The following is a 12,870-nucleotide window of genomic DNA, read 5'->3' as shown; positions in this document are numbered from 1 at the left end:
GCCGTCAGAATGAGAGTCCAAACAGATGTTAACTGATGGACTGGAGTGCTGTGGATTATTGTGATGTTTTTATCAGCTGTTTGGACTCTCATTCTGACGGCACCCATTCACTGCAGAGCATCCATTGCTGAGACACTGATGCAGTGCTACATTTCTACAAATCTGATGAAGAAACACACTCATCCTAATCTTAGAAGGTCTGAGGGTGAGCACATTTTTAGCAAATCTTAATTTTTGGGTAAAATATTGCTTTAAGGAAATTTTTAAAAAATCATATTTAAATTAGTTTATTCTATGACTATATTTAAAAGACTTCCTCTGAAGTGCATTTATGGAATCTAATCTAAGCTAAATTAGATTTTAGGGTGTTGTTTGATGTTTGGTTTTAAAGTTAAGTATTGAAGTGTTTTTACTTTGATAAAGCATTTGCATTTAAAACTATGCTAAATGAAAACATTGCAAACGTACGTTAAGATAAAAAAACTGAACGATTTTTTTTCTCTCTGTTTATTTTTGCTGTCTCGACTGCTCTCTTTATTCACACACACTCGTCTGTCTCTCTGACACATTTGTGTTTAACTGCTCAAGCCTGACACCTCAGAGACGACAAACACACTCACTGATCCTGACGCTTTCTGCTCACAGTACTGTGAACACACACACACACACACACACACAGACACACACACACTCACACACTCTCACTCACAGACACACACACGCACACACACACACACACACACACACTCACACACAGACACACACTCACACACTCTCACTCACAGACACACACACACACACTCTCTCTCACTCACACACACACACACACACACACACACACACACACACACACACACTCACTGCAGTGTCGCTGTCAGCTTTTAATCACATCTTCTTTCATACACACACAAACAGGAGTAAGTATGATGATGATTGTTCTCATTAACACTGATGAAATTATGTTTAAACATGCTTGACAGACAGTCAAATACCCATAATCCCATTCAGCTCTCCCTCAGTTCATGCCAACTCTCCGAACCCTAGTGAGTGCCCTACATAGACAGCATGAGAAGGCTCAAACATCATGCCTCTCAAAATGAAATGCATGCATTATTCACTTTGTCATGTGCTGCCTATGTAGGGCACTCGCTAGGGTTCGAGCAGAGCTGGTGTCTGTCTCTCTGAGAGCTCCTTTCCTCATATTTTGTGCGGCGCTTCAGGTTTTCTGCTGCAGGCTGAGATTGTGTGTGTTTCATGTTTGTTGATCGAATTCACTGTGGCCTGATTTTACTGCAAGATAAACACAAGGTCAGCAGCACACGTTTGCTATCCTTGTGGGGACTCTCCATAGGCGTAATGGTTTTTATACTGTAAAATACTGTTATACTGTATACACCAACCCTAAACCTAAACACACCCTTAAACACACACTCTCACACACACACACACACACTCACGCTCTCTCACACACACACACACACACACACACACACCCTCTCTCACACGCACACACCCTTAAACAAACACACACTCTCACACATACACACACGCACACACCCTTAAACAAACACACTCTCACACACACAAACACACACTCACACACGCTCACACACTCACAGACCCTTAAACATAAACACTCTCACACACACACACACCCTTAAACAAACACACACTCCCACACCCTTAAACAAACACGCACTCTCACACACACACACACACACACGCCCTTAAACAAACACACACTCTCTCTCACACACACACACACACACACACTCCACGACAGATAAAGAGTATCAGTGTGCATAACATTATCAGTGTATAATCAGCAGGAGATTATATTTACCCTGAGAGCGTGGCGTAATGCTCAGAAGTGTTAGCGAAGCGCCTGCAGTATCTGGGTCTCGTTCCCCGGAGAAGCGCGCGGATCTCATCAGGTCACTCTCCGATGGGCCGATAACGGGAGCGCTTTGATTGTGATGTTTGCTGCGAGCGCCGCGGATCTCAGCTTCTAAACACTTTCATAATCCTCTCTGAGCTCTTTATTACTCTGGTCTCTGTCTCCTGGCAGCTGTGCACCGAGCTGAACGCGTACATGCTGGCGGACATGGCTCACATCAGCGGTTTGGTGGCAGGCAAAGCCATTCCCTCGCCTTTCCAACACGCCGACCTCGTCACCACAACCACACACAAATCACTGCGAGGATCCAGGTACACCTCAACCAGAGACCAGTGGCTCTTCTGTGATCCATTTCTCAAAGCCTGTGCGCAGTACTAGTGTACCGCCAGTGTTTAGTGCACAAACCATTCATTCTTTGAAAGATATGAATACTTTTATTCATTAAGGATGCATTAAATTGATTAAAAGTGACAGTCAAATAAATGCTGTTCTTTTATAAACTTTCTATTCATCTGTGAATCCTGAAAAATGAAACGCATCACGGTTTACACAAAAATATTGTGCAGCACGACTGTTTTCAACATTGATAATAATCAGAAATGTTTCTCGAGCAGCAAATCAGCATATTATACTGATTTCTGAAGATCATGTGACACTGAAGACTGGAGGAATGATGCTGAAAATACAGCTGCGCATCACAGAAATACATTACAGTTTTACAGTTTATTTTTGATTAAATAAATGCAGCCTTGCTGAGCAAAAGCAGATTTTAAAAAAAGCCTTACTGCCCCTAAACTTTTGACTGGTAGTGTAACAAAACATGCAGTAGCATTGTAAGTAAGTTGTTAAATCATCACGGTTTACACAAAAATATTGTGCAGCACGACTGTTTTCAACATTGATAATAATCAGAAATGTTTCTCGAGCAGCAAATCAGCATATTATACTGATTTCTGAAGATCATGTGACACTGAAGACTGGAGGAATGATGCTGAAAATACAGCTGCGCATCACAGAAATACATTACAGTTTTACAGTTTATTTTTGATTAAATAAATGCAGCCTTGCTGAGCAAAAGCAGATTTAAAAAAAAGCCTTACTGCCCCTAAACTTTTGACTGGTAGTGTAACAAAACATGCAGTAACATTGTAAGTAAGTTGTTAAATTGTTACACTGTCAAATGGCAACATTAAAATAAATAAAATGGTTATTTAGATTTTTTTGATTTTATCCAGTTTTGTGTAAAAATGTCATAACATTGGCGGTCTGATCAAATAAGAAAAAAAAACATCAAAATCACAGCAGATTAAGGTAGCCGAAGGTCAGTTTTAGCACATTGCATTGTGGGATCTCATGCAATATGCACTGCACATTTTTAGAAAATGTAGATGATCTGGATGTTGCATGCATGCAGAACACATTGTGCGCAGTACACATACTGCATACTAGAGCAAAGCTGTTTTTCTGGTGATCTCCATCATTAACCGTTTCTCCGCCTCCTCTGCTCTGGCTCCTCCTTCAGGGCGGGGCTTATCTTCTACCGGAAGGGCGTGCGCTCGCTGGATAAGAAGGGCAAAGAGGTCATGTACGACTTGGAGGAGAAGGTCAACTTCTCTGTGTTCCCTTCGCTTCAAGGCGGCCCGCATAATCACGCCATCGCCGGCGTCGCTGTGGCTCTCAAACAGGTCCTGCTTTGCTTTCACTTCCAGATTATTAGTCTTTCTGCTAGTACACATGCATAACGATTGCTGAAATTAAACGTATATTTATTTTACATATTTACTAAGTTATATAATTTGATAATGAATAAATATGGGGGAAAACACTTGATAAAAATATTGAATTTCTTGATTTTTTTTTTAGTTCTGTTATTGTATTTTTCACAAACAAAGCAATTGTTAAAAATATGAATAAAAAGGAATTAAGGTAAGTTCGTGTGCACTAGGAATCATATTTTTACGAACAATGACAAGTTAGTGCTAATTTTAGATAAAGCACACGGTAAATATAACATGAATAGTTTGAAATCAATGATTTGAAGTGTGTCGATCATGTGCGTTTATTAAATATTAATAGATTTGTTTAAATGAAATGCATATGCTATTCTGAATGCTGATGGTAGATGCCTTTCTGTTTCTCAGCGCTATTAAAATAAAAGTCCTGCTTCTGACATATTGGCTAAACAGAAAAAAAATGATTGGCCGATGCAGATAATTAAAAATGCCAAATATCGGCCAATATATCAGTCGATCACAATTTTCTACTTTGATTCACTCTGTTTACTAGCAGTCACTGAATTAATGGCCAATATAAAGGCAATGCATATCATATCACAATATTTACTTCAAACATAGTGAAAACGTGTAACAACTGCTGAAATTAAATGTATATTTACTAAATTATATAATTTGAAAATGAAAATGAACTTGATAAAAAATTAATTTATAAAATAAGAAAAAAATAATTATATTAAAGTATTTTATTATATTTTATTATAGCTATTATAGTATTTTTTCCCCAAATAATTAGAAAATGCTAAATATCAGCCGATATATCGGTCTTGTCGATATATCGGTCGATCATTACTTTCTGCATTGGTTCACTCTGTTTATGGTTCATACACTGAATTAATGGCCGATATAAAGCCAGCGTATATCATATCAATATAATTAATTTAAAGATCGTAAAAACACATGTATAATAATTGCCGAAATTAAATTTATAGTTAATTTATAATAATGTTTGCTAAATGATATAATTTGAAAATGAATATGAAAAAAATTTTACTTGATAAAAAAAAATACATTTAGTAAAATAAGGAAATTTATTAAACATTGATTCTTTAATGCTGTAATAGTATTTGTTGCAAAAAAGAATTTTTTTTTTTACAAAATGCCAAATATCAGCCGATATATCGGCCATGCCAATTATATCGGTTGACCATACTTTCTACTTTGATTCACTCTGTTTATTAGCGATTAATGTGCTGAGTTAATGGGCAATATAAAGCCAATATATATGATATCACGACATTTAATTTAAAGATAGTAAAAACACATGCACAGTATAGCTATATACAGTGGGTACGGAAAGTATTCAGACCCCCTTAATTTTTTCACTCTTTGTTATATTGCAGCCATTTGCTAAAATCATTTAAGTTAATTTTTTTTCCTCATTAATGTACACACAGCACACCATATTGACAGAAAAACACAGAATTGTTGACATTTTTGCAGATTTATTAAAAAAGAAAAACTGAAATATCACATGGTCCTAAGTATTCAGACCCTTTGCTGTGACACTCATATATTTAACTCAGGTGCTGTCCATTTCTTCTGATCATCCTTGAGATGGTTCTACACCTTCATTTGAGTCCAGCTGTGTTTGATTATACTGATTGGACTTGATTAGGAAAGCCACACACCTGTCTATATAAGACCTTACAGCTCACAGTGCATGTCAGAGCAAATGAGAATCATGAGGTCAAAGGAACTGCCTGAAGAGCTCAGAGACAGAATTGTGGCAAGGCACAGATCTGGCCAAGGTTACAAAAAAAATTCTGCTGCACTTAAGGTTCCTAAGAGCACAGTGGCCTCCATAATCCTTAAATGGAAGACATCTGGGACGACCAGAACCCTTCCTAGAGCTGGCCAAACTGAGCTATCGGGGGAGAAGAGCCTTGATGAGAGAGGTAAAGAAGAACCCAAAGATCACTGTGGCTTACGGTTCCTAAGAGCACAGTGGCCTCCATTCCTTAAATGGAAGACGTTTGGGACGATCAGAACCCTTCCTAGAGCTGGCCGTCTGGCCAAACTGAGCTATCGGGGGAGAAGAGCCTTGGTGAGCTCTGGAGAGACCTAAAAATGGCTGTCCACCAACGTTTACCATCCAACCTGACAGAACTGGAGAGGATCTGCAAGGAGGAATGGCAGAGGATCCCCAAATCCAGGTGTGAAGAACTTGTTGCATCTTTCCCAAAAAGACTCATGGCTGTATTAGATCAAAAGGGTGCTTCTACTAAATACTGAGCAAAGGGTCTGAATACTTAGGACCATGTGATATTTCAGTTTTTCTTTTTTAATAAATCTGCAAAAATGTCAACAATTCTGTGTTTTTCTGTCAATATGGGGTGCTGTGTGTACATTAACGAGGAAAAAAAATTAACTTAAATGATTTTAGCAAATGGCTGCAATATAACAAAGAGTGAAAAATTTAAGGGGGTCTGAATACTTTCCGTACCCACTGTATATACTAAATGGTGTAATTTGAAAATGAATAAATACGAAAAAAAATCATTTAACTTCTTGATACTTTAATGATATAGTTTTTTTTTAAATAATTAAAAAATTATTAAAAATGGCAAATGTCAGCCGATATACAGATGTGCTCATAAGTTTACACACCCCTTGCAGAATGTGCTAAATGTTAATAATTGAAACAAAATAAGAGGGATCATGATAAGTGCATGTTATTTTTTATTTAGTACTGTCCTGAATAAGCTCTTTCACATAACATATGTTTACATATACTTCACAAAACAAAATAATAACCAAATTTATAAAAATTACCCCGTTGAATCTTAATACTGCGTGTCATTTCCTGGATGGTCCACGACCGTTTTTATGTTTTGTGATAGTTGTTCATGAGTCCTGAACAGTTCAACTGCCTGCTGTTCTTCAGAAAAATCCCCCGGCTCCTGCACATTCTTTGGTTTTCCAGCATCTTCTGCATATTTGACCGCTTTCCAACATTCACTATGACTTTGAAATCCATCTTTTCCATCATCTGATCCATCATCACTCATGCATAATTATTACAAAAGGTGAAAACATGTACGGATGCTCAAGAAGGCCACACGATGCATTAAGAGCCGGGGGGTGTAAACTTTTGAACAGGATGATGATGTGTAAATTCTTCTCATTTTCTATAGCGATCATATTTTTTCATTTAGTACTGGACTTTAGAAGCTACATAAATACTTACATGTTTTCCAGAAGACAAAATAAGTACAATTTACCCTACTCGTCCAATTTAAAAAGTTATATATGTAAACTTTTGAACGGGGTAATTTTTATAAATTCAGTTATTATTTTGTCTTGTGGAGTATATGTAAACATCTTTTATGTGAAATAACTTATTCAGGACAGTACTAAATAAAAAAATAACATGCACTTATCATGATCCCTCTTATTTTGTTTCAATTATTAACATTTTGCACATTCTGCACAGCTGTATCTGTCGATCACAACTTTCTACTTTGATTCCCACTGTTTATTAGCGGTTCATACGTTGAATTAATATCCTGCAGTTCCGTATGCAGCATCATCTGCGTCCTGAATCATCTCCTATTCTCTCTCATCTTCTCCTGAACAATGGCTGGTGCACTTGGGAGCTCATTTATGATTTTTGATAATTGATAGCTCTTCATTCGGTCTCTCTTCAGGCCACGACGCCCATGTTTTGTGAATACATCGCTCAGGTTCTGAAGAACTCGAAGGCCATGGCCGAGGCGCTGCTGAAGAAGGGCTACACGCTGGTCTCTGGTGGGTTTTTCACTCGCGTCTCGTCTGTTTCTGCGCTGTAGGTTTTCTCTTCAGTGTTCGTCTGGGAATGAGACGACGCCACTGGATTCTCCGGGAAGATGAAGTTAGTTTTCCTGCGTTTTATCAGTGTGTGCTGCAGGAGTGAGACTCAAACCTCTACACTGCAAAAAAGGCTTAACTCTTATTTTTTGTCAAAATATCTAACCGTTCTTAAATTAAGATGCATTTACTTGTTAAGCAAAACAACATATATAGTCTTGTTTCTAAGGGAAGAAAACTAAATTAAGTGCATTTTGTTTAAAACAAGTAAAATTATCTTCCAGTGGGGTACGTAAAATATTCTTAAAACAAGAGAATTTTACTTGCAACACTGGCGATTGATCGCCTTCTGCTAATTCACGCCTGCACGCTAGGTGGCGCCGACCAGCAATGCATTTTTATTCAGATATGTATCTCATTTATGGATTTAACATCGTCCACTGCTCAATACACAGCATTAAATATAGATAAATAAAGTTTGGTTCTACGCCAGAAACACAAACTGTCACACCAGATCACATAAGTCAATGGAGAATTTAGAAATGATATTAAAAACATGTGAGAATAAATCTGTTCTCAGATACCAAAGATAACAGGAACTCCGCATCAACTCTCTTCTCTCTACCGGGATACTCTTCTTCGGTGTTTGTTTACACTGGTTTTCGAAACCGCGCCACCGCTCTCACCCTTTTGTGCAACAGCAGCTGCTCCGGTCTCGTGATCTAAGCTCAAATCTGATTGGACGGCCCGTTTCATCGCGGCGCGACGGGGGAAAATTCGACACACAGGACGAAAAAAAAAATCTCAGAATTTTCGCTTTCAGTGTGAAAAGCCCTTAAAAAAGAAGCAAGTTTCTCTTGTTTGACAAAAATACTAAGTAACAAGCCTTTTTTTGCAATGTACGATTGAAGATCTTAATGAACTAATTAACTAAAGCAGGTGATTATAGTGTATATACAGTATTAGTGAATAGTCCTGTTAATGATTCAGTGTTTGTTGTGTGGACTGAAGCGGTAGAAAACATCTTCATAACACACTGACACTTGAAAGACCTTCAGACGCATGAAGATCTACTAACGCTTGAGATCTGGTGCTTCTTTAAGCGTCATCCAATCATATAATCATGCAGACGGCCTCATGGACCTTAAAAACATGAACAGAAGGAAATACAACCCGGATCACAGTAAAAACACGTGGCAAGGATAGACGGGGTTTGCGGGGAATCATCAGAAGAGCACATCATCAGCGTTTTTAAAAACATTTAAAGGATGTTTTTCAGGGTTTCTGTGGGTCTTAATGCACCTTTCAGCAGATTAAAACCTAAAAAGGTTTTAAATGAGATCAGAAAATCTGAAAAACATAGTTATTGTAGTCAAAATCATAGTTATTAATCATAGTATCAGTGTTGGGGAAAGTTACTTTTAAAAGTAATGCATTACAATATTGCGTTGCTTTCTAAAAAAGTAACTAATTACGTTACTTTGTTACTTTTTATTGAAAGTAATGCGTTACGTTACTTTTGCGTTACTTTTTAAATCTGGGCTGGACTTGATTGTTTGCTTTTAATATAAAAAGTTCTATTTTTGGCAAATATAAAAGCCCTTTCACACGAAGGAAATGTAAATTTTCGTCCGTACAGTAGAACACAGAAGAAGAAAGTTCAACACTCTTCAGCAATAAAAAAAGAAGAAATGTTAGTTTATCTTGTGTAATTTTTGCTTATTAGTACGGTTGAATTGGATCATCGAAGGTCAGCAAATTGGTTAATAAAATGGGATTAAATACATAAAGGATATTTGTATTATTTAGCATATTTAATTATTGCAGCTTTGCGTCATATTCTCATTTTGAGTGAGTGAGATGAATTAATGCATGTTCACATTTATTCTAGAACTAAAGTAACATCTTACTCCTGATTTCTCTTCAACATGGGGACAGCTGTTAATCAATAAATGGGGAAAAAAGTAACTGGCGTTACTTATTTGAAAAAGTAATGTGTTGCTTTACTAGTTACTTGAAAAAAAGTAATCTGATTACGTAACTCGCATTACTTGTAATGCGTTACCCCCAACACTGGTTATGATATTTAATGTTGCATGAACTGCAAAAAAAAAATCTCTTCCTCAGTATTTTTGTTTTCAGTACAAATATCTAAACGTCCTTAAAACGTATTTGATTGAAATGCAACATGTACAGTAGATAAGAAGTCTAACAAATTTATCAAAATTTTAAAACAAGAACAAATATCTGTCGATGAGGAATGAAAACTTGTTTTCTCTTTGAATTAAGTTGATTTTTCTGATTGCATTGGCAGGTATTTGTTCTTGTTTCAATTATAAGCTCACTTCATTTTGTTCAATGTATCATAAAGCAAGACTTAAGTCTTTTTGTTCCAGTAAATGTATCTTGATTTAAGAATCTAAGAAATCTCAAGACTGAGGAAAAATGACATTATTTTAAGCGTGATCAGTAGGAACCGTAAAAGTTATTTCAATAATCTAGCAGAGCTATTCAAGCCATAAGCTATTTATTTTTCTAAATGAATTGTTGGAAGTTGTATTTTCAAATGTTGAAGTGTTGCTAACTCAATTTACTCACTAGACATTTACATTTAGAGATTAAAGTATATTAAAGCATTTTATTAAAGTATTTTCACTTCAACTGTCTACTTAAGGTCTCTTGAAAGTCTTACGTTTATCTTTTTTTTGTTCACTGAACTATTTTAAGTCTCTATTTTGATGTCTAGTGTAAAATACTGTATGTGTGATGCAGAAGCGGTTGGACTTGGAGATGTCTTAGTCTGACCACGAGGAGAAAACACACGTGACACAAAGCAGGGTTTTATAGTTAACTAAAGCTAAAACCAAAAAAATAATAATAATTGTTACATGAAATAAATTTGGCAACACTTTACAATGAGGTCTCATTTGATAGCATTAGTTAATGCTTTAACTAACATGAAGTAACAATGAAAAAATAAGCATTTATTAATTTTAAATTTTTTTTTTTTAATTAACCAGATAAGTCAGTTGAGAACCAATTCTCGTTTACAATGACGACCTGGCCAAGCGGCAGCATAAAAAGCAGATACAAAACAATAAAGACAAACAATTACAAATAACACACTTATAAACAGTAACATATAAGAACAAGCAAATAACTAAAAACAAGTACAATGATATTCTACTATTAACTGAATTGAGTTTTTAAAGGAAGAGAGCGGAATGAATGAACTAAGCTTTAAGAAAACTGAAAGGAGTCACGACCAAAGGAGGTATGCAGAAATTAATAAAAGTACTAGAGCGCAGATTACGACTTGTATTATGAATATTAAGAAGTGACTGTAAATATAGCGGAGTTTTCCCAATAAGAGTTTTGAGTTTTTGAAGCAGACCTATAAACTACATCACCATAATCCAAAATTGGGAGCACTGTCATTTTAACCGGAAGCTGTTTTGAAGAATGTGTAAAAGAAGATTTGTTCCGATAAAGAAAACCAATACGAGTTTTAACCTTATGTGAGTTTCAAATGACAGTTTGCCATCGAGCCAAATACCCGAGATATTTGTAGCATTCAACATAATCGATCTCAGAGCCATCCAATGAGAACATTTTAGGCGGAAACTCGATTTCTGTGAAAAAAACATGCATTTTGATTTATTTGTATTTAAAATTAAATGAAGACTAATTGCGAGTAAAACGGGCCTGCAATAAAGAGAGTGCAGTAGTCAGGGAAGAACTAAATGTATAAATAATAGTGTCATCAGCATATAAATGTACATGAGGATCACCTGCGGCAAGGGCAATGTCATTAACATAAATATGAAAAAGTATTGGTCCCAATACACTTGCTTGTGGGACCCCTTTAGATAGGGGCAGGGGATCTGACAGAAGCCCTTCCACCGTCACTGATTGTAAACAGTAACTCTTGAACCAGGCCAGACAGCTCTCAGAGAGTCCTGTACCTCTTAATATTTCATGGTCCACAGAGTCAAAAGCCTTTGCCAGATCAACGAATGCAGCTACACCTTAAGTGTAGCGGTGATACAACTATGCCCGGATCCGGATGAAGCACATTATAAGTCTCCAAATGGTGCATAAGCTGCTCGTTAACCAACGTCTCTAGTATTTTAGAGAGACAGGGCAAAATGGAAATGGGTCTATAGCAATTTAAGTTATTACTCCCTTTAAAAAGTGGGGTTACAGCAGCAGATTTCGAGTCCCTTGGAAAGACACCAGTTTGGAGAGAGAGATTAAACATGTAAGCGATAGGCGCTGCGATAATATGTGACCCTGGAGCACAAAACCAGTCATAAGGGTCAATTTTTTGAAATTGAGATTTGTTCATACTGAATAAATAGCTTTCCGTTGATGGAACATGATCTTTACTTAATATCCTAATGATTTTTGGCATAAAAGAGAAATATATAATTGTGACCCATACAATGTATTGTTTGCTATTGCTACAAATATCCCCCAGCGACTCAACACTGCTTTTGTTCTGCAGGCTCACATATAAGCTGCTTTCTTTAAAAAATAATGGATCTAATTCATCCAATCCAGCAGATTTATGAATATCCAGGTTGAGCAATTCCCCAAGTACCTCGGTCTCTTGTATCGACTGAAAAGAGAAGGAGGGGGACCTAAGGCAGGTGAATGAATAACAGATGCCAGGTTGACAGGAGAACAATTAGAAGTACCAGAAATATTCTCGTAGGCACAGCCAGCATTAACAAAATCTCTGTTGAATTGATCCACAATTTGTGATAACAGCACCATCATATTTAATTACACTGGGCAAACAGGAAGAAATATTTTCGTTTTCCATTGTGTTGATGATATTCCAAAATTTTCAAAATATTAAGAAAAACTATAATAGTATCTCAAGGATTTTAAAATAACACTGACATAAATTCTAGTACATTACATATTTTTAAATGAAAATGTGAAACATTTGGCTAGATTTACGATGTTAATAACTGTGGAAACGTGTCATTGCAGTCTGTGATAAGGATTCATTCATGTCACACACACACACACACACACACACACCGTACACGCTCAAACACACACACTCACACACACCGTACATGCTCAAACACATACATACACACACACACACACACATACCGTACACGCTCAAACACACACACACACACTCACACACACAACACACCATACATGCTCGAACACACACACACCGTACATGCTCAAACACACTCACACACACACACACACTCACACATACACACACACACACACATGCTCAAACACACACTCTCACACACACACACACACACACACACACACACACACCGTACATGCTCAAGCACACACTCACTCACACACACACTCAAACACATGCACACACACACACACACACACTCACTT

The 12,870-nt window shown here is 36.8% G+C and overlaps 1 protein-coding gene across 1 annotated transcript in view; it reads left to right on the top strand.

Moving 5' to 3' along the window:
• The window catches only part of LOC107558142 (serine hydroxymethyltransferase, mitochondrial-like), a 43,005-nt gene that overhangs the window by 27,058 nt on the left and 3,077 nt on the right, over positions 1-12,870 (top strand). The window contains exons 7-9 of the mRNA XM_016241766.1: positions 2,069-2,208; positions 3,420-3,582; positions 7,341-7,440. Coding sequence (XP_016097252.1) covers positions 2,069-2,208; positions 3,420-3,582; positions 7,341-7,440 — 403 coding nt within the window. The remainder of the gene's footprint in view (positions 1-2,068; positions 2,209-3,419; positions 3,583-7,340; positions 7,441-12,870) is intronic.

The sequence above is a fragment of the Sinocyclocheilus grahami genome, unplaced genomic scaffold (genome assembly GCF_001515645.1).
Source record: "Sinocyclocheilus grahami isolate Dianchi unplaced genomic scaffold, SAMN03320097.WGS_v1.1 scaffold633.1, whole genome shotgun sequence".
Classification (NCBI taxonomy): Eukaryota; Metazoa; Chordata; class Actinopteri; order Cypriniformes; family Cyprinidae; genus Sinocyclocheilus; species Sinocyclocheilus grahami.
This window is presented reverse-complemented; position numbering and strand designations above follow the sequence as displayed.